At 34.8% G+C, this 25,122-nt stretch overlaps 1 protein-coding gene across 1 annotated transcript; it reads left to right on the plus strand.

Moving 5' to 3' along the window:
- The first annotated feature begins 5,470 nt into the window (after positions 1-5,470).
- LOC118903833 (bile acid receptor-like) lies at positions 5,471-23,201 on the plus strand. The gene is made up of 11 exons (XM_036869304.1): positions 5,471-5,549; positions 11,921-12,032; positions 13,635-13,997; positions 16,372-16,512; positions 17,188-17,285; positions 17,425-17,529; positions 17,666-17,765; positions 18,408-18,539; positions 18,947-19,072; positions 19,226-19,339; positions 22,480-23,201. Exons 2-11 carry the CDS (start codon positions 11,969-11,971, stop codon positions 22,725-22,727), a joined length of 1,491 nt encoding a protein of 496 aa, XP_036725199.1. The 5' UTR covers positions 5,471-5,549; positions 11,921-11,968; the 3' UTR covers positions 22,728-23,201.
- Positions 23,202-25,122: the final 1,921 nt, after the last annotated feature.

Genomic DNA, 25,122 nt, shown 5'->3' on the forward strand with positions numbered 1-25,122 from the left:
GAGAAATGCAAATCAGAACCACAATGAGGTATCACCTCACACCGGTCAGAATGGCCATCATCAAAAATCTACAAACAGGGACTTCCCTGGTGGCACAGTGGTTAAGAATCCGCCTGCCAATGCAGGGAACATGGGTTCGAGCCCTGGTCCGGGAAGATCCCATGCCGCAGAGCAAATAAGCCTGTGCACCACAACTACTGAGCCTGTGCTCTAGAGCCCGTGAGCCACAACTACTGAGCCCATGTGCCACAACTACTGAAGCCCGTGCACCTAGAGCCCGTGCTCCGCAGCAAGAGAAGCCACCGCAGTGAGAAGCCCGTGCACCGCAATGAAGAGTAGCCCCCGCTTGCCGCAACTACAGAAAGCCTGCGTGCAGCAACGAAGACCCAACGCAGCCAAAAATAAATAAATAAATAAATAAATAGATTCCCAACTCACACTAAAAAAAAAAAAAAAAAAAAAATCTACAAACAACAAATGCTGGAGAGGGTGTGGAGAAAAGGGAACCCTCTTGCACTATTGGTGGGAATGTAAACTGATACAGCCACTATGGAGCACAGTATGGAGGTTCCTTAAAAAACTAAAAATAGAACTACCATACGACCCAGCAATCCCACTACCGGGCATATACCTGAGAAAACCATAATTCAAAAAGAGTCATGTACCACAATGTTCACTGCAGCAATATTTACAATAGCCAGGACATGGAAGCAACCCAAGTGTCCATTGACAGATGAATGGATAAAGAAGATGTGGCACATATATGCAATGGAATATTACTCAGCCATAAAAAGAAACGAAATGGAGTTATTTGTAGTGAGGTGGATGGACCTAGAGTCTGTCACACAGAGTGAAGTAAGTCAGAAAGAGAAAACAAATACCGTATGCTAACACATATATATGGAATCTAAAAAAAAAAAAAAAAAGGTTCTGAGGAACCTAGGGACAGGACAGGAATAAAGACACAGACTTAGAGAATGGACTTGAGGATGTGGGGAGGGGGAAGGGTAAGCTGGAACGAAGTGAGAGAGTGGCATGGACATATATACACTGACAAATGTAAAATAGATAGCTAGTGGGAAGCAGCCACATAGCACAGGGAGATCATCTTGGTGCTTTGTGACCAACTAGAGGGGTGGAATAGGGAGGGTGGGAGGGAGGCTCAAGAGGGAGGGGATATGGGGATATATGTATATGTATAGCTGATTCACTTTGTTATACAGCAGAAACTAACACAACAATGTAAAGCAATTATACTCCAATAAAGATGTTAAATAAACAAAACAAAACAAAACAAAACAAAAAAAAGGCCAAAAAAACTTTTGCTCTGCAAAAGACCCTGTAAAGAGGATGCAAAGACACACTACAGATTAGGGGAAATGTTTGCAAACCACATATGCAACAAAAGACTAGTATCTAAAATATATAAACAACCCTCAAAACTCAACAATAAGAAGATAAACAATTCAATTAGAAAATGGGGAAAAGACACGAACAGACATTTCCCCAAAGAGGATATACAGATGGCAAAAAAAAAATGTGTAAAGATGTTCAGGGGACTTCCCTTGTGGTCCAGTGGTAAAGAATCCACCTTCCAATGCAAGGGACGCAGGTTCAATCCCTGGTTGGGAAACTAAGATCCCACATGCCGTGGGGCAAGTAAGCCCACGTGGCGCAACTACTGAGCTTGCGTGCCTCAACGAGAGAGCCCGCATGCTGCAAGCTACAGAGCCCACGTGCCACGACTACAGAGAAGACCGAGTGCTGCAACTAGAGAGAAACCTGAGCGCTGCAACGAAGAGACCACGTGCCGTAACGAAAAGATCCTGCATGCCTCAACAAAGATCCCGTGTGCCACAACTAAGACCCAACGCAGCCAAAAAAAAAAAAAGGAAAATAAATAAATAAAATAAATAAATATTGAAAAAAAGATGTTCAGTATGATTAGCCACGAGGGAAACACGAATGAAAACCACAAGATATCACTACACATCTATCAGAAAGGCTAAAATTAAAAACAGTGACAATATCAAATTCTGGAAGAGACGGAGAGAAATTGATTCACTCATACATTGCTAGTAGAAATATAAAATTATACAGTTATTTGAGAAAAGTTTGGCAGTTTCTGATAAAATACACAATTATCATAAAACTAGAAATTATACTTTTGGGCATTTACTCCAGAGAAATGAAAACTTATGTTCACACATAAATCTGTACATGAGTGTTCATAGCAACTTTATTTGCAATAGCAGAAAATGGAATTAACCCATGTGCCCTTCCAAGGTTATTTAATACTTAAACTGTGGTCCGCCCATAACCATAGACTACTACTCAGCAATGAAAATGAGTGGTTTGTTGATATACACAACAACTTGGATTAACCTCCAGGGAATTATGCTGAGGAAAAAAAGCCAATCATAAAAGGTTACACAATGTATGATCAATTGTATAACATTTTGAAAAGGCAAATTTTTAGAAATGGAGGACAAATTAGTGGTTGCCAGAGGTTAGGAATGGGGAGAGGGAAGAAGGAGGTGAGTGTGGTTAAAACAGGGTGACATGAGGGATTCTGATATGGGAACTATTCAGTATCTTGACTCTGTGATGGCTACATGAACCTACAGGTGATAAAATTGTACAGAATTTAATTCACATACATAAATAAACAGAGGTAAAATTGGGGAACTCTGAATAAGGTGGTTTTTATCAATGTCCATATACTGGTTGTGATATTGTACCACAATTTTGCAAAGTGTTACCATTGGGGGAAACTAGATTAAGCACATGATCTCTCTGTATTATTTCTTAAAACTGCAAGTTAATTTACAATGATCTCAATCAAAATGTCAATTAAAAAAAATAACAAAATAAAGCAAAACAAAAAATATACTTCAGATTATGTGTCTTTTCTGCTTAAAATCCTTTAATGATTTCCTGTTATACCCAGAATAAAATTCAGACCTCTCTAAGGCTCTTACAATCTGGTTTTATTTTCTCTCCAGTCTCATCTTGTTCTATTCCTGTCTTCTGTCACCATTCACCACACTGACCTTCTTTTGGTGTTACACAAGCCAACACAGAACGGTGTGCTGTTCCTTCTAAAACATTCATCCCTCAGCTCTTCCTGTGGCTGGCTTTTCGTCATCCTTTAGGTCTTGTCTTGGATGTCACTTTCTCATAGAGCCTTCCCTAATGATGCTCCTAATTATACAGCAAACAAGTGGGTTAGATTTGTAACTCTTTAGATTATTTGTTACTGATAATGTAATGATAATATTTATTTTAAATGACATGTATCTATAAATATAGGCCACCTGTGTATTGAGTGACAGTATAAAAAGAATAAATTTCAAGAAATTTCCTCATTTATGCATATTAAGGGATATCAGTGAACCATGTGATTACAAGTAGAATGCTCGGTTGACAGTAGCCTGTGTAAAATTTGAAAAATATAAATCTGCTTTCCTTATTTTAAAATATCAAGATATATTTGCACATATCTTTAAGTACCTTGGAATGAGCACTATGCTAATGCCACAGTAAGTCTAGAGTATTATTATAAACCGGGGAAGTACATGTAAAAATTTGTAGCTGTAAAGTTCTGGATGAATCTTTTTTTTTGGCTGCGGCCACACAGCTTGCAGGATCTTAGTTCCCGACCAGGGATTGAACCCGGTTCACCACAGTGAAAGCATCAAGTTCTAACCACTAGACCACCAGGGAATTCCCAAATCATTTTTTGTAAAACTAAACAAGGAAGCTGATTGCCAATGAATTGTAATATCTCAGATATAATTGGTATGGGATTGAGGATATGCGTGGTCAGGATGATATGAATAAGTGAAAAGTTTGAATCATTGAGCATACGAAATTGTATTTTTTAAATACAGAAGCTAATAATTCTGCTTATAAACAGAGGTTAAAATTGGGAATTACCTAAGCAATAAAATTGTATACATTATCCCTGATGTTTGAATACTAATAGTGAAAGGATTAAAGTTCTTTAAAAAATATGTTCTCTTAAGAAACAAATGTTCCGGATAAATATTTAGAAGTTAAGCATTGCTTTTAAAAAATATCAAGTACTGTATGTTTGTTTTGCTATTTTTCTTTCTTTCTTTTCTTTTCTTTTCTTTTTTTTTTTACTTATTCTATCATTTATTGAGGAAAAAGTTTTACATATTAGGGTGAAGCAGTAGAAATTGACATAGAACCTCATCATTTCCAGGCTCATGTAGTTGTTGTGCTATTTTTCAATGTAAGGTTGCTAGTAGAGAGTACCTCTTTTAAGACATAATCTGGAGCCTATTTTTGGAATATTTTAGAATCAACACAAATGAATTATAATGGCATGATTGTTATTCTTTGGTTAACCAATTAAAATTCACAGATACAGAGCCTCTTATTTTAAAAAGTAAACAAAACTCCATGTGACATGCCTTGCAGATTTTATCATGAATTCTGCTCTGTAGTAGATGAAGACCCTTGAAGGATTCATCATCAGTATTATAGTTTGAAGTCAGAAACTGGAGGTGGACAAGATCAGATACCAGGAAAGGTAGAGGTGCATACTGAGGCTATGCCATGTTTACATGCAAGTGGAACTGGGCAGGACTGAGACAAGAGTATAGAGTCAGATTAAAAAAGTCAGTCATCAGGTCAGAGATGGTGTGACCAGGAGAATGGAGTTTAGTGGTAGAAAACACATTTGTAAACTTGCCTCTGTAGAAATGCCTTAAAGGAATAAGACTCTGAGCCTGGTATCTAACAGACTTTATTTATGTGACATTAAAAAAATCATAATGAAATTATTTATATATCCTGTTCAACTGCTTGGATTTTCATTGAGTTTCATCTCTGCTACTAACTAGCTATGAGAACTTGAACAAGAAGTAGTATCTATTTGTGTTGCAGTTTTTCTTAGCCAAAAACATGAGAGAGTTGGATTAGATGATTTGTACACATCTAACATTGCAGCAATCTATGAATTATTATTACACATTACTAATTGGTTTAACAAATTCCCTTTTTTATAGGTAATGAAAAGATAAACTTCAAGTTGAATTGTTATAGCACCTGTATTAGTGGAGTTTGAATTTAATGAAGGGTTTTTTTCCTTCCTGTATATATTACTCAGTAGTTTGTAGAGACCCAATTTTTTGTAATCAGAATGGAAGAATGTCAAATTCAATCATGAAAACAAAGTATGTATTAAATAAACAATAAGGAACTCTGGGAGAGTGTGACCTCAAGGTCCCAAAGGCTTCTATCCCTGATGATCTGGTTATTATTTGATTTATGTCAGCTTGTAACTGCCCTTGCTTTGACCCGAGAGGATTGTGTGGGAAGTTTGTCTCTGAGATAGAGCTGAAGCATTGCTCTGCAGAGTGTCTAGAGCGTAAACGTATGCAGAGTGCCCTTATTTCCACTCCTTGATAAATAGGGAAAAGGCTCAGTTGCTTCAGATGGAAAGTTAAAGTCATTGCTAAATCTATCTATACTCATTCTGTGAAGAAAAGGACAATCTCTAGTAACATCATTGAACTGTGAGTATTTTGTTCTCTCTAAAATAAGAAAAATGTATTTTATACTGTCTAAATTAAATATGAATGCTAATTTTGTTGACAACTCACTTCATTATTAAACTGTAAGATGTTAATAAATTAGAGGGTATTTTTTGAGATCTTTAGTTTCCACTAACATTAACTTAATTTTTGCAAGGTAAGACAATTGTTGTTACTATGATAGTCAAGCTATAAAAAGCATTTTCCCCTTGAAAATAAGAAATTTAATTAAGTAGATTACACAATAATTTGGTTCTTTCCTAAAGATTGACAAGATAATTTTAGACTATGGATGGACTTGACATTTGATGTGATAAGTCACTTCACAGTAATGTTTATTGTTATATTTTAAAAATTAAACTTGTTTTTAAATAAAGAACTTATTGATAAAATATTTTATTTTTTGAAGCAATAGGTTATATGTAAATTCAAACCACTTGAAATAAATTCTGATAAAGATATATTCAGGGAATTATACTTTTGTTGAAAATTTTATGATGATATAATTATGAAAATTATGTCAGATTGTGGAAATAAACACACAAATATTTCTATACTTCTGAAGTATATAAAATATTACTTTCATAGTCATGAATTTTCTAAATATTTAACCTATTTTCTTTCTGTCTTATACTGTGAAAATTACTTAACATATTAATTAAATACTTTTTTCATAAACTATGCATGGATTGTATGATTAGATTTATATGAAATGTCTAGAATGGGCATATCCATAAAAACAGAAAGTTGCTTAGTGGTTGTCAGGGATTGGGGGGAGGATGGAATGAGGTGCCATGCTTACAGGTATGGGGTGATCATTTTGGGGTGACGAAAATGCTCTGGAATTAGATGATGGTAATAGCTTCACACTCTGAATATTCTAAAAACCACTGAACTGTACAGTGAATTTAATAGAATGAATATGATGTTATGTAAATTACATCTTGATAAAGCTGTATAATAAAAGTATGAGAAGACTTCACAGTATAAAATCCTCCCTGTATTCAAAAGTTAAAGGACAGATACTTATGGAGGAATCAAGAAGCCTTAATTTGTTTTATTATTCAAATATATTCTTTTCATTTTTCCTGGTTCCAATAAGCTCAGAGAATTCTGGCTCAAAGAAGCACTACCATAAAAAACCTTTTTATAATTATGTGTCATATAGCACTATCACTCATTTTTTAGTAGATGCTACTAGGAAAACTAAAATTTTTTTTTGCGAAGCAATATACTTTTCAATTATGTCAATTATGTCAATAAGCAATGCATTATTCATGATTCAAATGACATATATTACAAGAGTAAAAATATGAAAACTGTAAAATTCTTTAACATATAGATATAGTTCTCAGTAATCAATATGTTTTTCCTGTTAAGGTTTTAGACGTGAAGATATACTAAGAACAATTTATGGTTAAAGCAGAGGAGATGCAAATTCATTTGTGCGATTACTCATCTTTTCAGTAAAATAGCTATCACAATCTGTGAAAAATATTGTTTTTGATAAAGTTATATTTGTTAAAGAAAAAAATAGACTTTACACAGGCCAAATTGATCCTCTTGATAAAATCTCCTCTCTTAACTAAGTTATTTTCTCTTTAAATAAATATTTACTAGGAAGGTAATGAAACAGAATCATTCCAAGCCCACTGTAATTTTTCTCTTTACTTTAATAGGATAGGAAGTTTTTGATTACATACCTCTCTCTATGTTATTAATAATTTGTTTTTAAACTAATTTTATAAGCATATTATTTCTGAAAGTTTTGTTTTACCATGATACATATTATAATACTTCTATTAGACATTTAGAAGTCTGAAGAAAAATTTAATTAGTGAACATTTTATGTAGAAAATAATGCAACTATTACTATAAGCATATAAAAGAGAAAAATAGTTCATATTTTAAAAGGCATATTTTAATCAATGGCCTATTTATGTTTATGTCCCATATATGCCCTGGATTATAACTACAAGCATACCTCATTTTACTGCACTTTGCTTTGTTGCACTTTGCAGATACTGGGTTTTTTACCACTTGAAGTTTTGTGGCGACCCTGCACTGAGCAAGTCTATTGGCACCATTTTTTCCAACAGCAGTTAGCTCACTTTGTGTCTCTGTGTCACATTTTGGTAATTCTCTTAATATTTCAAACTTTTTCATTATTATTATATTTGTTATGGTGATCTGTGATCATTGATTTCTGATGTTACCATTGTAATTGTTTTGGGGCACCATGAACTCACACCCATATAAAGTGAACTTAATCGATAAATGCTGCGTGTTCTGACTGCTCCACTAACTGCCTGGTTCCTGTCTGCCCACTTCTCCTTAGGCCTCCCTAGTCTCTGAGGCCCAACTATATTGAAATTAGGCCACTGAATAACCCTACAATGACCTCTAAGTGTTCAAGTGAAAGGAAAAGTCTCATGTCTCTCACTTTAAATCAAAAGCTAGAAATGATTATGCATAGTGAGGAAGGCATGTTAAAAGCTGTGATAGGTCAAAAGCTAGGCCTCTTGTGCCAAACAGTTAGCCAAGCTGTGAGTGCAAAGGAAAAGTTCTTGAAGGAAATTAAAGGTGATTCCCCAGTGAACACACAAACGATAAGAAAGTGGAACAGCCCTATTGCTGATATGGAGAAAGTTTTAGTGGTCTGGATGGAAGATCAAACCAGCCACAACATTCCTTCAAGCCAAAGCCTAATCCAGAGCAAGGCCCTAACTCTCTTCAATTCTATGAAGGCTGAGATTGATGAGGAAGCTTCAGGAGAAAAGTTTGAAGCTAGCAGAGGTGGGTTAATGATGTTTAAGGAAAGAAGCCATCTCCATAACGTAAAAGTGCAGGGTGAAGCAGCAAGTGCTGATGAAGAAGCTGCAGCAAGTTATCCAGAAGATGTACCTAAGTAATGAATGAAGGTGGCTACACTAAACAACAGATGTAGATGAACCTTACATTGGAAGAAAATGCCATCTAGGACTTCCATAGCTAGAGAGGAGAAGTCAATGCCTGGCTTCAAAGCTTCAAAGGAAAGGCTGACTCTCCTGTTAGGGGCTAATACAGCTGGTGACGGGAAGTTGTAGCCAATGTTCAGTTAACTATTCCGAAAATCCTAGGGCCCTAAAGAATTATGCTAAATCTACTCTGCCTGTGCTCTATGAATGGAAAAACAAAGTCTGGATGACAACACATCTCTTTACAACATGGTCTACTGAATATTTTAAGTCCACTGTTGAAATGTACTGCTCAGAAAAAAGATTCTTTTTAAAATATTACCGCTCATTGACAATGCACCTGGTCACCCAAGAGTTCTAATGGAGATGTATAGTAAGTTTAATGTTGTTTTTATGCCTGCTAACACAACAGCCATTCTACAGCCCATGCCTTTTGACTTTCAAGTCTTATTATTTAAGAAATATATTTTGTAAGGCTATAGCTGCCGCAGCTAGTGATTCCTCTGATGTAACTGGACCAAGTAACTTGAAAATCTTCTGGTAAGGATTCACCATTTTAGATGCCATTAAGAACATTCAGGGACTTCCCTAGCAGTCCAGTGGTTAAAACTCCACGCTTCCACTGCAGGGGGCACAGGTTCGATCCCTACTTGGGGAACAAAGATCCCACATGCTATGCATTGAGGCCAAAAACAAAAAAACAAAAAAACACACACACACCTTAAAAAAAAAAGAACATTCGTGATTCATAGGAAGAGGTAAAAATATCAACATTAACAGGAGTTTGGAAGAAGTTGATCCCAACCCTTATAGATGACTTTGAGGGGTTCAAGACTTCAGTGGAGGAAGTAACTGCAGTTGTGGTGGAAATAGCAAGAGAATTAGAATTAGAAGTCAAGCGTGAATGTGACTGAATTGCTGCAATCTCATGATAGAACGTGAATGGATGAGGAGTTGCCTCTTATGGATGAGAAAAGAAAGTGGTTTCTTGAGATGGAATCTACCCCTGGTGAAGATGCTATGAGGGTTGTTGAAATGACAACAAAGGATTTAAAATATTAAATAAACTTAGTTGATAAAACACAGGCAGGGTTTGAAAGACTGATTTCAATTTTGAAAGAAGTTCTACTGTGGGTAAACTGCTATGAAACAGCAGTGCATGCTACAGAGAAATTGTTCATGAAAGGAAGAGTCGATTGATGAGGGAAACTTCATAGTTATTTTAAGAAATTGCCACAGCCATCCCAGTCTTCAGCAGCCACCACCCTGATCAGTCAGCAGCCGGCAACACTGAGGCAAGACCCTCCACCAGCAAAAAGATTATGACTTGCTAAAGGCTCAGATAATGATTACTTTTTTAAGCAATAAAGTATTTTTAACAAGGTATTTTTTAAAAAGACATAATGCTATTGCACACTTAGTAGACTACAGGATAAAATAAACATAACTTTTAATATGCACTGGGAAATAAAAAAATGTATGTGACTTGCTTTATTGTGATATTTGCTTAATTTTGGTGGTCTGGAACCAATCCCGCAGTATCTCTGAGGTATGCCTGTAGTCCATAAACTGATAAAGACATTTCTGCTTTAGACAATATTTTGGGGCATTTATTTATCAGTATTGGAAGGACTTGGTTTGAGAACATTGTTATTTATGATATGAACCCTGACAGCAGCATTGTTGTAAGATACTTCTGTGTGTATTTGCCAGGATATTACCAGTTTTGCTTTAATGTGCTACCTCTAATTTATTCTATATTATTTCTTAAAAGAAATCTTGCTCAGCAAAAAAAAGGAGTACCAAATACTTTTTAGTTTTCAGATATTTATTTAATATTATATAAAGCCTAATGCTAAAAGCAGGAATTTTAAAGGAAGGGTGAGTAACAACTTCAAGCTTTCACATTCATTTGGAATTTTCTAAAATCAAATGGAGACTCAAAAGAGAAGTTTGGAAAGAACTAAACAGGATTATTGCTAAAGAGGATGACACAAATTAAACCGATAGCACTTAGAATTCTTTTCATACGGAGAGCTAATTAACCTGTTGTAATACTGATCCTATTGATTTTAGTCTTTACTTTTCAAGGAAAACTTCATTTTGAAAGTGCACTTATTTGGGGGCACCACTTTTGCTTCGTCTGTTCCATTCAGCACTTCTTCTACATGACTGCTGCTATGCTGTCAGAGAGTGGGAGATTTAAGTACTTTTAAAGGAACCTAGAGCCTATTAAATAATACTGGAGACAAATTGCAGAGATATTACTATTTTAATCATCTTCATGTATGTAGAAACCTTTGCCATGATCCCATCACATGAGAAATAAATCTAAGTAAAAGATTTTTCAATATAATCTCAGAAGCTGTCTCAGAAGTTTGTCATGTATATCTTTCGGTACGTTTTAAACCCATTTTCTTCTTTTTTGGTTCTTTTAAAAGGTGAAAACAGTCTTTACTTTCGAATAGAGAGGATAAAGCTATAAAATATCATGGACTCTAGAGTGACCTTTATTTTCTTTTAATAATTTCCAAATTCTTTAACTGTGATTTCCTGTTTAAGTCTATTCAAAGATGCAGTATTCCTACCTAGGAAATAACAAAAATAGTTTTTTTTCCCATAAGGGATCATCTTAGATTTTGAATAATTTTCCCTCATAATAGCTTATGAGTTTTAGTCTTTACTATTAAAAATAAAACACTTTTTCAGTAATCAAAAAACCATTTTCACTAGTCACATAGAACCAAAATTAATGTTTTAATACTTAGCATATCACAGTGCTATGAAAAATGTTTACAAAGGACTTAGAAGATTAAATAAAGTGCTATGAAAGCCATTCTTTTCCTACTCTTTAATTTCCTTCATGAAAAAGTGTATTTTTTCTTCCTAATTCCTCTAAATTTAGAACACTGAGATCTAGCGAAACTATTAGAATAATGATTATAGGACTCAGTTATTAAGTCAAGAACTGTGCTGGATTTTAAACACATTAATTAAACTCTCCCAATAACTTGGCTAGGTGTGTTTCATTCTTTCTCTTCTACAAATGAGGAAACTAAGGTTCAGGGAGGTGTAAAAATGACCCATAAATAAGTGGTAAAGGCAGTGTATGAAGTCTAACTCCAAAGCTTGGTACCCTTTCAAGAGCCATAATGATTATTACCAAGATTTAAGTTATTTTAAAGAACTGAGCAATAAGAAATTGTCAAAATTAAATAATTTGGTATGTAGAGGTATGAAAAATCAATATTCTTCCAGTTAAAGTGTAAATATAAATGTCTTGTATAAAGTCTGCTAAATTCTTTATTTTTCAAAAACAGTATTATACTTTTATAAAATCATACTGATTTGATAATCATACTTTCAGAAAGTCTACAAAATTTTTGTTTCCTTCAGGTTCTATTTTAGCATCTACTAATGAAGAAGTGAAAATTGGACCAGAGAATGGCCAATACTTATGTCACTGCATCTGATGGGTATTGTCTTGCTGAACCAGTGCAGTACTACGGTGTGTAACAAAAAACTACAGTATAATAGTTAATAAAACTTTTTTTTTTTGGTGGGAATTATGGTTAATCAGAGGTTTTTTTAAAAAGAAATTAACAAATGAACCAAAGACTTTCAATTACTCCCTACCAGAGAATATAATTACTTTCAAAAATCAGAAATACCAAAATGCTGTAAGCCAGAATCAAATGTAAAGAAGAAAAAGCACAGTAGTCTAAAATTGTATTCAATTTTAAAAAATAGAATTAGCGTGCAAATTACAAGTTATTTTTAGGGGTTAGCTGAAGCTAGTTCACATGCAATTTAGAAAATGTAGTTCAGAGTAGTTATTCAATGTACTTGAAACTTTAATCTTAATATAAGATTTTTATCAAAGGGAAAGAAATAGAAAACAGAGTGCAAGAGACAATAGGATTTTTCTCCAAAAAGACCAAGATTATAATATGAATTGAATTTTAAATGCAGTTTTCTTTTATATTATACTTTGAACTCTGATTTCAATGCCAATGGAACATCAGCCAGTATTCTGCAGTCTTTTGATACTCAGCCAAGAAGGGCCCTCTTCTTTAAATAAAAGTTACATTGTTTTTACTGATAACTTTTCTTCTTATATCAGGCTGTTATTGGTATTTATTCAACACTTTGCATTGGATTGGATGCTATAAGATTGCAAATAATTTATGTGATTTAATAGAAATTATACTGTTTACCAATCTTGGGGGTAGAATTTTGAGGGTAAGAGTAGGTCTAATCACCTTGTGATTCAGCACCAGGAAAAGTACAAATATTACTAGATACAGACATAGAGCAACTAAGTATTCCTGGGTCTCTTTGGAGCCAATTTTCTGGATTGATTTCAGTAATCCTCCTGAAAACAGAAAGTAAGTTGGTGTTTGGGAGCTTCTGATAATAACAATAAAGATACTCATTAAGTATCATTTTGTATTGTATACATGCTTTTGCATATCACATTTTATTTCATTCTTACAGTCACCCTCCGAGGTAGGTGAGTTTATCACCAGAAAATTGAATTGCTAGACAATAAAACAGAAAAGAAACTAGTAATTTAAATCAGGTCTACAAATGGCGAAGGAGAGTGTTAAGGTATATTAAATGGGGAGTTTAAAGAATTTTTGTTTTTGCTTGAAATAACCAGATAACTGGTATAATTGTATTTTAGTTTGATTTTTTTTGGTGGGGGGGGTGGGATAATTTATTAATTCATCTCTTTACTGATCTGATTGCACTGAAAACAATTTTATTCACAACAAAGAAAATACAGAAGCTGGGGAAAAGCTTTCATTTCAAACTCTGGGAAATATTCATCTCTACTTAAGGAAATAGACTGCATTGGTATGTAAGCCATTAACAACGCTTTCTCCCAGCTCCTGAGCAACCTCTGCATACTTCTGGGGTGGCAGCATTTATCATGCATTGCAATTCAGTTTACTGTCTGCCTCTCATGCCAGACAGCAAGTCCCTGGGATGTAGTGGACATGTTGGACTAACTCTGTTCTTTGAGTGTAAAACTCTTTGAAATTTGAAAAATAACTTGACTCTCACCATTTGTTTTTTTTTGTGTGTGTGTGTTAAAAAAAACTAGATATTTTGCCAGAACAAATCAATTATCAGCTGTACGACATTGATTTTCAAGAATCACCTTATTGCCAGTATTCTACTGTCCAGTTTCCTCCAGCTGTACAGTCCCAATCTTTACAAAGTCATCTCAACACTTATAGCTTGGATCCACAGTTCAGTGGTGGAGAGTATGGACTTCTTTCCTGTGAATTAAATAAATCCACTTACGTGGTTGCCCACAATGCTGAAGATGGTTACCCTGGAATAAAGAGGTCCAGAATAACTCATTCTTCCATTCGTATTAAGGGACAGGAAGAACTCTGTGTAGTTTGTGGTGATAAAGCATCAGGATATCATTACAATGCACTTACTTGTGAAGGTTGCAAAGGTAAGGATAAAGTTAAAACTTTAATCCTAGTGTTCACTGAAGAGTCATGAAATTTTAAGCATGTAAGAGTACTCTCTTTAAAATGTGAAAAATAAAATCAAGGAGAGCCATTGATATGTTTAAAGGTGATCAATCTGTGGGATCAAAGATGTGAAAATGGAATTTAACGAAGTTTTGATTTGGTTTTCTTTTTAATTTTGATGAAGACTTTTACATTTAAATATAAAATTCAAAATATATATGTGGCAGAAAGTTTCCATGTTCTTAGGTGAATCTGATGTTGGAATAAAAAATGTCTTTTAAAAAGATCTGAATGTTAACTATTACATCTCATATGGCTGGTATAATTCGTGAATTAGGAAGAAATTTCAATTAAATGACTTCTAAGATTCTATCTAAGTCTATTTGTTGGAAATGCTTCTTAAAAAATATTTATTTATTTTATTTTATTTTTTAATTTTTGGCTGTGTGGAGTCGTAGTTGTGGCACGAGGGATCTCCATTGCGGCATGCAGGACTTTTGTTGCGTTGCGCGAGCTGTTTGTTGTGGTGCATGGGCTTCTCTCTAGTTGTGGCGTGCGGGTTTTCTCTCTCTAGTTGTGGTGCTTGGGCTCCAGAGCACGTGGACGCTGTAGTTCGAGGCACGCGACCTCTCTAGTTGAGGCGGGCGGGCTTAGTTGCCCCGCGGCATGCGGGATCTTAGTTCCCCAACCAGGGATCGAACCCGCGTTCCCTGCATTGGAAGGTGGATTCTTTACCACTGGACCACCAGGGAAGTCCCAGGAATGCTTTTTTGAAAACATGTGGGAGGTCTGCCACTGAAGATCATCATTGATATTGGTATTTTCGAAGAGTAAAATAGTCCTTGATGAAGTTTTGAGGTTTTGAAACACTTCTGCATTTTTTTTTTAAATAAATTTATTTATTTATTTATTTATTTATTTTTGACTGCATTGGGTCTTCATTGCTGCGTGCGGGCTTTCTCTAGTTGCGATGAGCGGGGGCTACTCTTCATTGTGGTGCGTGGGCTTATTGCGGTGGCTTCACTTTGTTGCGGAGCACGGGCTCTAGGCACGTGGACTTCAGTAGTTGTGGCACGTGGGCTCAGTAGTTGTGGCTCACGGGCTCTAGAGCGCAGGCTCAGTAGTTGTGGTGCACGGGCTTAGTTGCTCCTCGGCATGTGGGATCTTCCCGGACCAGGGCTCGAACTCATGTACCCTGCATTGGCAGGTGGATTCTTAACCACTGCGCCACTAGGGAAGTCCCACTTCTGCATTTTTAAAATTCACAAATGAAATATTGGAGCAGAACCTGGAAATGATTAGATCAGTACAGCACTAGGTAAACGTGTCTAGAAGTTCAAGGTGAAGTCTTATTGTCAGACTCTCACATTCATGCCACACATAGAATAGCCAAACGAAGACTAAGGGAAAGGAGGTACCAGCTTTATGAGTAGAATAGCTGGGCCAGTATTTGCTTACTCTTAAAATGCAGGGCCTTGCTGTTAAAACTAAGTTGAAGAATGAGGCATAGTTCTGAAACCTAAGCTGAGGTTTCTATTCCCTTTGCTGAATCTAAGTCATGAAACTCCCACTCTCAAGCACGTCTACAGAAAGAGTATGGCAGGCTTCTAATTGGGGTATTGACTAACTTTATCAACTTCACTTGGAATGGAATAAGAGGAAGATAGCAGGGATTATTGCATAGGAATGGGAAACGAAACAGGAAATGGGAAGAGACTGCTATGCATGGATTTAGGAAAATGTAGAATCTCCACACCTCTCCCCAGCATGCACGCACGCACACACACACACAGACACACAAAACGGCCCATTCAACGTCTTGGACTAAATAAATTAGCAATATGTTCTCATCTGGGGAAGTACTAAAAAGGAAGAAGGACAGAGGAGTAAGTTTGGAAATTATCTCTTCCTTTATGAGTTGAGGTAGAAATGTGAGGCGAGAAAAAGAGAGGCTTTCCTTATAGTTTTTTTACATGAGCACATATTCCTTCTAGGGAACCTTGAGAGATGTGTCACGGAATCGTGATATTCTGTAAAATATAGTTTTAAAATGCTTTTAGATGGTATATTATAACCATAGAAAATAGAGAGTTGTTTTAATGTGTTGGGGTTATTTAGTTTAATTTCCAAATAGATTATTGACAGGAACAACCATGGAATAAGATATATCAAATAGGAGAGGATTAAAACAATTATCCAGATAAATGTATATTAAACCAAACCTTCTTACTGAGGGAAAAAACATTTTATTGAAATAATTTAGTTAACTTGATTACTTTTACTATGAAGGTTAAAAACAAGTAGCTAAGAATACCTAATAGTAAAATTTTTAAAACTCTGCTTTGTTATTAGGGTTTTTTCGACGTAGCATCACCAAAAATGCAGTATATAGTTGCAAGAATGGTGGTCACTGTGAAATGGACATGTACATGCGTAGAAAATGTCAAGAGTGCAGACTAAAAAAGTGTAAGGCAGTAGGAATGTTGGAAGAATGTAAGTGCCATTGTGGTTTTTTTTTTTTTAGGGGGATTTTAGTTTTTCTTACCTTACTAGGAACTTACGTTCTCCAAGTTATTTTGAACATATGTGAACATAACATATTTGTCTGGATTTAAGCTATTTCTCCAGCAACTGCTAAATTAGGATAGCCAGTTACCAATCCAGGTAATTATTTCCATAAAATCTGTTCTACACTATATTGCTCTAACTTTGGTAATAATCATATTTTCTTCTTAACTGGAAATCCTTGTATTTTTATATTACTTAACCTAAAGTTATATAATTCATCTACAAAAAGCAGAATTTTAAATTAGTGGTTTCCCTTCAATGTACCAATTAACATTCTGTTGCTTCCAAGATATAATTAATGTGGAAATTTCTCTAACATAAAAAGGTCTAAATTTATAATTTGGAGATGCAAAATTAATTTTTAATTTATGTCTAGGATGACTGTGTAGTTTTAAGTAGACAGGTAGTTGTGGAAGGAAAAGAAGTAAGTAATGTAGCAAATTTAACTGCTGTTGTACATGCTTACCAAAAAAGAAAGGTTCTTTGTGAAAAGGCAAGTTCATGATCACATATGTGTACAATGTAAGACAATTTTCATCAAATCCTATAATGTTATTTGTTGTACCCAAAATATTTTATGTGAATTTTGTAATATCACAGGTTTGCTCACAGAAATCCAGTGCAGATCAAAGAGACTTCGAAAGAACTTTAAGCAGAAGAATAATTTTTACTCTAACATCAAAGTGGAAGAGGAAGGGGTAAACAACAAGCTTGTGTCACCTACCACTAGATCTGGAAAAGTGGCAAGACTCTCCTTAAAAAATTTCTTGTTTCTTTAATGCTGATGTCTTGTTTAATAGGTATGCATTATAGTTTTCCCTCTATATTTTCTTACAGATTCAGGAGAGCATGGAACTAACTCAAGAGGAACATCAGCTCATTAACAACATCGTGGCCGCTCATCAAAAATATGCAATTCCATTAGAAGAAACAGAAAAATTTGTATGTGTTTATTACTGGCAAGAAATAATTTGTAATTCATTATGTTAGAAAATAACAGCCTAATCAGAAAAGTTTAAAATTTAAACAGTTATTTGAAAGAAAAAAATTATTAATCTTATTTCTTTTTGTTGGTTAGCTGCAGGGATATGCAAATCCTGAACTGATCTTCTTGCGACTCTCAGAGACAGTTGTCCTACATATACAGAGGTTAATGGATTTCACCAAGAGACTCCCAGGTAATCACTTTATCTTTGGAAAAAATTAAAGTAATTTAATACGTAATATTTAAAAAGTTCCTTGTTTTAAAGGAAGGTGGCATTTTAAGAAAACAAAACCCTCTATTTTTCTACCAAAACTGCTTCTAAATTTAAAAACATGTTTACTTTGTTTGCTTTAATCAATCAGTTGGATGAAAATATAAATATTTTAAAATATTATTCAAGTGACTTCAAAGACTTTGAGTTAAGACAAACTATGATTGGTTGTATGTTTTATTTTATTTTTATTTTGGGAAATAAATTGTTTTTGTTTTTTAGATAAAACATGAAACAAAATTCCCTGTACCATACCAAAAAAAAAAAAAAAAAAGGTGAAGCCACTGTTGGCCAAAACTTAGCTATCTAGTTACGTGCACAGATAACTCTCTGTGAAAATAAATTCTTCAAGGCTCTATGTATAATTTGCTCTTGCCATAGGAAATTATTATTATCTGGTTCTGATGAAAGTGCCCCAAAATATTACCATGTGGAATCATAATTATTCTAAGGGAACAGTTAGGATTCATATCATAAGTAAATAATATAAAAATGTTAAATCCTATACCTGAAAATTATCTTTTCATTATTTATTTCAAACAATTATGTGATCTTTTCATAAAGGATTTGAAAATTTGACCAATGAGGATCAGACTGCATTACAGAAGGGGTCAAAAACTGAAGTGATGTTCCTTCATGTGGCCCAAGTTTACAGTCAAAAAGAATGTCTTTCATCAACTTCTGAAAGTGAAAAAGGTCAACTAACTCAATCTTAATGTTAATAGTTACTATTAAATTTAGCAACAGATTATATAACATTGAGCTATTTTTTATTATATTTTTATTGTACTAGTTAGTGTACAAATAAGTACTTCATAATAGTGGTTTATAGTTTTCCAATTCATTGTTCTAGCTTTTGTTTTTCTTTTAAAGAAAGCCATTCTTCTTATATAGCATCATAGAAAACACATTTTTGGACGGTCTTCTATATAATGTTTATATAAAGCGCGAACTATTATTCTAGATTCATGTTTCAGTAATAAAAATTATAAAGATACCATTTGTTGGGAATGTTTCCTGTTTAACAGAGATTAGAGAGATTGACTCTACTATCCGAATAAAGATTTAAAAAAATCAGACTTTATATTTTTTCCCTTAACTAGCTACTATGAAAATATCAGATCATTCAGATCATTCACTGAATTGTCATGATCAAAGTGGTGATAGAAGTGCTATTTATCCTATGGAAACATTTTGCAATGAAGATTGTCCTTCTGCTATGCTGACTGGTAATATTACATATGATACAAAATATTGTATTGGATGGAAAAAATTTGTCAGACATGTTTCATTTTCTTATACTGCTTTGAGAAAATATGATAATGGCAATATGAGTCTGCACTGTGTTCTGATGAAAATACATTTGATATTAATCTTTTTAGGTATTGCTGAAGAATTTATTACCACACTGTATTACTTCTGTAGAAGAATGAGTGAGCTTAGTATTACTAATACTGAATATGCTCTGCTTGCAGCCACAACAGTGTTTTTTTCAGGTAAAAAACTATCTAGCAGTAAAAATTTGGATTAAGTTTGGCAATGAAATCATAAAGATTGTGGTTATTTTATTACTCATTGATTCCAAATGTACCAATTTTCATCAAAATAGCCTTCTCTATAAGCGCATTCCCTTCAGCTTACAAACATGCTGTAATTTCTTGCATCTTAAAAAAATGCCTTTTTTTTAAACATCTTTATTGGAGTATAATTGCTTTACAATGGTGTGTTAGTTTCTGCTTTATAACAAAGTGAATCAGCTATACATATACATATATCCCCATATCCCCTCCTTCTTGCGTCTCCCTCCCACCCTCCCTATCCCACTGTTCTAGATGGTCACAAAGCACCGAGCTGATCTCCCTGTGCTATGTGGCTGCTTCCCACTAGCTATCTATTTTACATTTGGTAGTGTATATATGTCCATGCCACTCTCTCACTTCATCCCAGCTTACCCTTCCCCCTCCCCGTGTCCTCAAGTCTGCTCTCTACGTCTGTGTCTTTATTCCTGTCCTGCCCCTAGGTTCTTCAGAACCATTTATTTTTTTAGTTTCCATATATATGTGTTAGCATACGGTATTTGTTTTTCTCTTTCTGACTTACTTCACTCTGTATGACAGACTCTAGGTCCATCCACCTCACTACAAATAACTCAATTTCGTTTCTTTTTATGGCTGAGTAATATTCCATTGTATATATGTGCCACATCTTCTTTATCCATTCATCTGTTGATGGACATTTAGGTTGCTTCCATGCCCTGGCTATTGTAAATATTGCTGCAGTGAACATTGTGGTACATGACTCTTTTTGAATTATGGTTTTCTCAGAGTATATGCCTGGTAGTGGGATTGCTGGGTCGTACGGTAGTTCTATTTTTAGTTTTTTAAGGAACCTCCATACTGTGCTCCATAGTGGCTGTATCAATTTACATTCCCACCAACAGTGCAAGAGGGTTCCCTTTTCTCCACACCCTCTCCAGAATTTGTTGTTTGTAGATTTTTGATGATGGCCATTCTGATTAGTGTGAGGTTATACCTCATTGTAGTTTTGATTTGCATTTCTCTAATGATTAGTGATGTTGAGCATCCTTTCATGTGTTTGTTGGCAATCTGTATATCTTCTTTGGAGAAATGTCTATTTAGGTCTTCTGCCCATTTTTGGATTGAGTTGTTTGTTTTTTTGATATTGAGCTGCATGAGCTGCTTGTATATTTTGGAGATTAATCCTTTGTCAGTTGCTTCGTTTGCAAATATTTTCTGCCATTCTGAGGGTTGTCTTTTCATCGTGTTTATGGTTTCCTTTGCTGTGCAAAAGCTTTTATGTTTCATTAGGTCCCATTTATTTATTTTTGTTTTTATTTCCATTTCTCTAGGAGGTGGGTCAAAAAGGATCTTGCTGTGATTTATGTCATAGAGTGTTCTGCCTATGTTTTCCTCTTAAGAGTTTTATAGTGTCTGCCCTTACCTCAAATCCCCTTGCAGCTATTCTCCTATTTCTCTGTTCTACATTACAGCAAAAAAAAAAAAAAAAAAAAAAATTTAAGAGTTGTCTATACTCCTGCCTCCATTTCTCTCTTCTCATTTACTTCTGAACCCAGTACAGTCAGATTTTGTCCCCTCCTTTCCCTTCCACCATAACTTACCAAAATCTTCAGTAATTTGGCATTGCAGATTCCAGTGGTCAGTTCTTAGTCTTCATCTTACTTGACACGTCAGCTACATTTGACAGAGCAGATCACTCCCTCTTTCTTAGAACACTTAACATTTGGCTTCAGTTGATCACTCCCTCCTTCTTGACATGATTTTTTTCCACTTGATTTCCAGGACATTACACTCTCTTGGTTTTCCTACTCAGTTGCTGCTCTTTCTGTCTCCTTTGTTAATTCCCCCTCATCTCCCACACTGATAAATGTTAAAATGTTCCAGGCCTCAGTTCTCTTTTTTCCTATGTGCACTTCCTTTGAAATTTCATCCTATCTCATGGCTTTAAATGCCATCTAGAGGCTGACAGCTCCCAAATTATATACCAACCTGGACTGCTACCCTAAGCTCCATTAAATAGCCTACTCAAGATTTCAATTTGGATGTTTAGTAGGCATATAAAATTTAACATGTCTGAATGTGAACTGCTGATTGCCCCCTGATTCTCATATATTCTTCCTCCATCTCTACTAAATGGCATCTCCATCCTTCAAGTTGTATAAGCCAAAATTCTTGAAGTCATCCTTCACTTCTTTTTCTCTTATACCCATTATCAAATATGCAACAAGTCTTGTTGGCTATAGCCTCAAAATAGATCCAGAACTCACCCACTTCTTACTGTCTCTGTCCCTGCCATCCTAATAAAACTACTAACTCACTATCCTGTTTCTGCCCTTGCCTCCCTAGGGTCTATTCTTTATACAGTAGCCAGAGTGATTCTTTGACAACATAAGCCAGATTATGTCATTCCTCTGCTCATAACCCTTTAATGGCTTTCTATTTTACACAGTTTAAAGCCAAAGTTCTTTCTATCAGTGTCTATTACTATTCCTTTTGCTAACACCACCACAGCCACACTGCTTTCGATGCATATGTTCCCTGTAAATTTCAAGCAGGCTCCTTCCACAGCTTCTACTGTACTTGACAAATCTTCTGCTTGGAAAGCTCTTTCCTGGATAGTTTCATGGCTCCCTCTTCACCATCCTGGATCTCTGCTAAATGTCATCTTATCTCTGATTACCCTTTTAAAAATAGCTACTGCCCCCCCCCATTCTTATCCTGTACTCTCACTTATTGTGGTCATATATTTTTATTTAAAAAATGTGTATATGTCTCTTTCCTCCCCTACTCCTCCCAGACCCAAAATATAAGCTCAATGAGGGCAGGAAGCTTAGTCTCTGTTCACTGCTGTATCTCCAGCACAATGACTGGATGAGTGAATGCTGTCTAATCATTAAGAAATACTCTTCATAGAGTATTATGAAGATTAAATAAAACATTGCATAGAAGCAAGTTACCTGGCATAAAATCTGGCATATATTAAAGGTTCAGTAAATATTTGCTATTTTTATTATTTAAAACTGTATTGTTTTAAATTAATTCATTATCTTCTACCATTTTCCAATATTCATTAAGATATATGTGATAATGTTTTTCAGATCGTCCGTGCGTTAAAAATAAGCAACATGTGGAAAATTTACAAGAACCAGTTTTACAAATTTTGTACAAATATTCAAAAATTTATCATCCAGAAGACCTACAGCATTTTGCTCGTCTCATAGGGAGGCTCACTGAACTGAGAACACTGAATCACAACTACTTAGAAATACTTAGCATTTGGAAAACAAAGGACTCCAAATTGGCTAGTTCACTCTCTGAGAAATGGAATTTGTATTCACTTTGCTGAAATTTTAGAATGTTGTGGTTTGTCTTAAACTTCCTAAATCTAGATTGTTTACGCTATGATCACAGGATACTGATTTGAAAAACATGAACAGAATTGCTGTTACGAATATATTGCCATAAAATGGACATCATCAAGGGCTCATCAAATTTTGTGGAATATAGGACCACCACTAGAGGGACATCTAGTATTCTTTTCAAGATTCGTCCCCAAAGAAGCAATGGTTATTGTTACTGCATGGTTTGTTCAGAAGGGAGTAGTACTAAATAGAGCTCTTACCTGAAGAAACTCTCCTTATTTTCATTTAGTAGAAAATTGAATGAAAATATATAGATTATTTGAAGACATAAAAGAGATTATTTAGTGGAAACAGTTGTAATCAGAATAAAAGCAGTTGTGAACCTCTTTAAGGCTAGATTGGTGGATAAGGAACTAACATTTTAAACTTATTTCTGTTATAGCATTTTATAAATTATTAAAGAGGAACAAAGCTTCGTTCAACTCTTACTTTTTCTTAATGTCTTTTTTTTTAAGATTTTTTTTTTGATGTGGACCATTTTTAAAGTCTTTATTGAGTTTGTTACAATATTGCTTCTGTTTTATGTTTTTTTGGTTTTTTGGCCCCGAGGCATGTGGGATCTTAGCTCCCCGACCGGTGATCAAACCCACACCCCCTGCATTGGAAGGTGAAGTCTCAACCACTGGACCGCTTGTGAAGTCCCTTAATGTCTTTAAAAAAGAGATCTTTTATAAGCCCCAATTAAAAATTTTGTCATGGCAAGATGATACTGAAAAAATTAAAATGACAAAATATGTTAACATATATTGGGAAATTCAGCACAATTTAATGCTCATTCTGGTAGACAATATTTTGACATTTTTGCCAACACCTTTTGCAGAAAAAATAAAGTTCTTTTTTTTTTTAATTGTTGACATATCTGTCCTCCTTACTGGTCTATGAGCTCCTTGAAGGCTGAGAAAGAACTTGATCATTTTATCACCAGTGCCATGCACCGTCCTTAACCAACTAAGAGCTCAGCAAATACTCTGTGAACAAGTGAGTGAGTGACCAAATAAATAATTATATTTGTAAGCCTGAGTTGAACTGCCTGGCCAGCATCATTCTCCATATCATCGAAACTTTGATGTCATGTCAGGAACTCTGAGATGCTGTGGTTGGTGAAGCAAGCAAAAGCGGATTGGGTCATCTTGAAACTCCAGCCAAAACAGTTGGGGAAAGTTTTGATCTTAAGTGTAAGGCATCTCAGTTTTTATTCTTTTTGTGAAATGACACCCTCTTTGTAGTTCATGCATTTCCTACAAAAATATTTAAATAAACTTTTTTTTTTACTGAAGAATAGCATGCATACATAAGTGGACAGCATGAAGAATTTTAACACAGCCAGGAAATCAGCACTCAGGCTGTAACAGACATCACTGATGCTCTGCATTGTGTCCCTTTAGTCCATCTACTTTCACCTGCACGTGCGGAAGACAGTGCCTTGCACATTGACTGTTTCTCTTGCACATGGAAACTTGTCACGAGAGGGCAGGCCTCAAACCCTCCTGGGCATGGGAGTCTGGTCATAAACAGCTCAGCCTCCCCATCTTCCAGAGGGACAATCTTGAGGCGTGTTCCATGTGGGTTCTCATACAGTGATTAGGTATTTCATGTACTTAGCTCAAGAAATTTCCCACATAAATTTTTGCTAAAAACATTGTGTTAAGTTTTGTGTACAAACACACAAAAATTTTGTTCTACATAAGCATCACACAAAACCATTTTACTGAGAGGTAAATATGGTTATGAATTTTGGAAGAAAAATCTTTTGCAGAAAAAATAAAGTTCTTAAAACCTGAAACCTTACCACAAATATTTTAATCCTTGTAAGAATAAGATTAACGTTAAAAATTTTTCATGTGAAATACATGAAAGTGAGAAATTCTATGGAAGCACAATTATTTTGAAAGACTGGATCTGATTAAATAAAATACTGTGATTTTAAGTTAATTTAATACTAGGAATAGCATTTTGTTTTCAATACAGAAAAAAGACCATAGTTGAATATTTCACTGTTGTAAAACTTAAAAGAATTGGAATATTGAATTTATACCCTCAACTTATAAAATATATTAATTAAATGTATCAATTATTCCCCCCAGGGGTTATCTTGTGCATTTATTCCTGGTATCATCTCTTGAAGGGAGTATTTTATCTTTTTTTAGGGTATCTAGACTGTTTCATGTAAAATGAAAGCCTTACACTGGATCATCCTTTCTAGCTCAAAATGTAATTTTATCAGAAACTGTTCCGTCTGATAGGTTAAATTTATACAAAACAAAATGAGTTACTTAAAAGTATTACTAAAGTCCTTTGGAAAAGCATCAATTATATTGT

This window comes from Balaenoptera musculus, chromosome 1 (assembly GCF_009873245.2).
Source record: "Balaenoptera musculus isolate JJ_BM4_2016_0621 chromosome 1, mBalMus1.pri.v3, whole genome shotgun sequence".
Taxonomy (NCBI): Eukaryota; Metazoa; Chordata; class Mammalia; order Artiodactyla; family Balaenopteridae; genus Balaenoptera; species Balaenoptera musculus.

Bases quoted from the DNA above. Each gene is read 5' to 3' on its own strand.
- LOC118903833 (XM_036869304.1), top strand. From the start codon at position 11,969: ATGGCCAATACTTATGTCACTGCATCTGATGGGTATTGTCTTGCTGAA. The intron at 17,766-18,407 runs GTAATCACTTTA...CTTTTCATAAAG, and splicing joins TTTCACCAAGAGACTCCCAG to GATTTGAAAATTTGACCAAT. The intron at 18,540-18,946 runs GTCAACTAACTC...TCCCTTAACTAG, and splicing joins AACTTCTGAAAGTGAAAAAG to CTACTATGAAAATATCAGAT.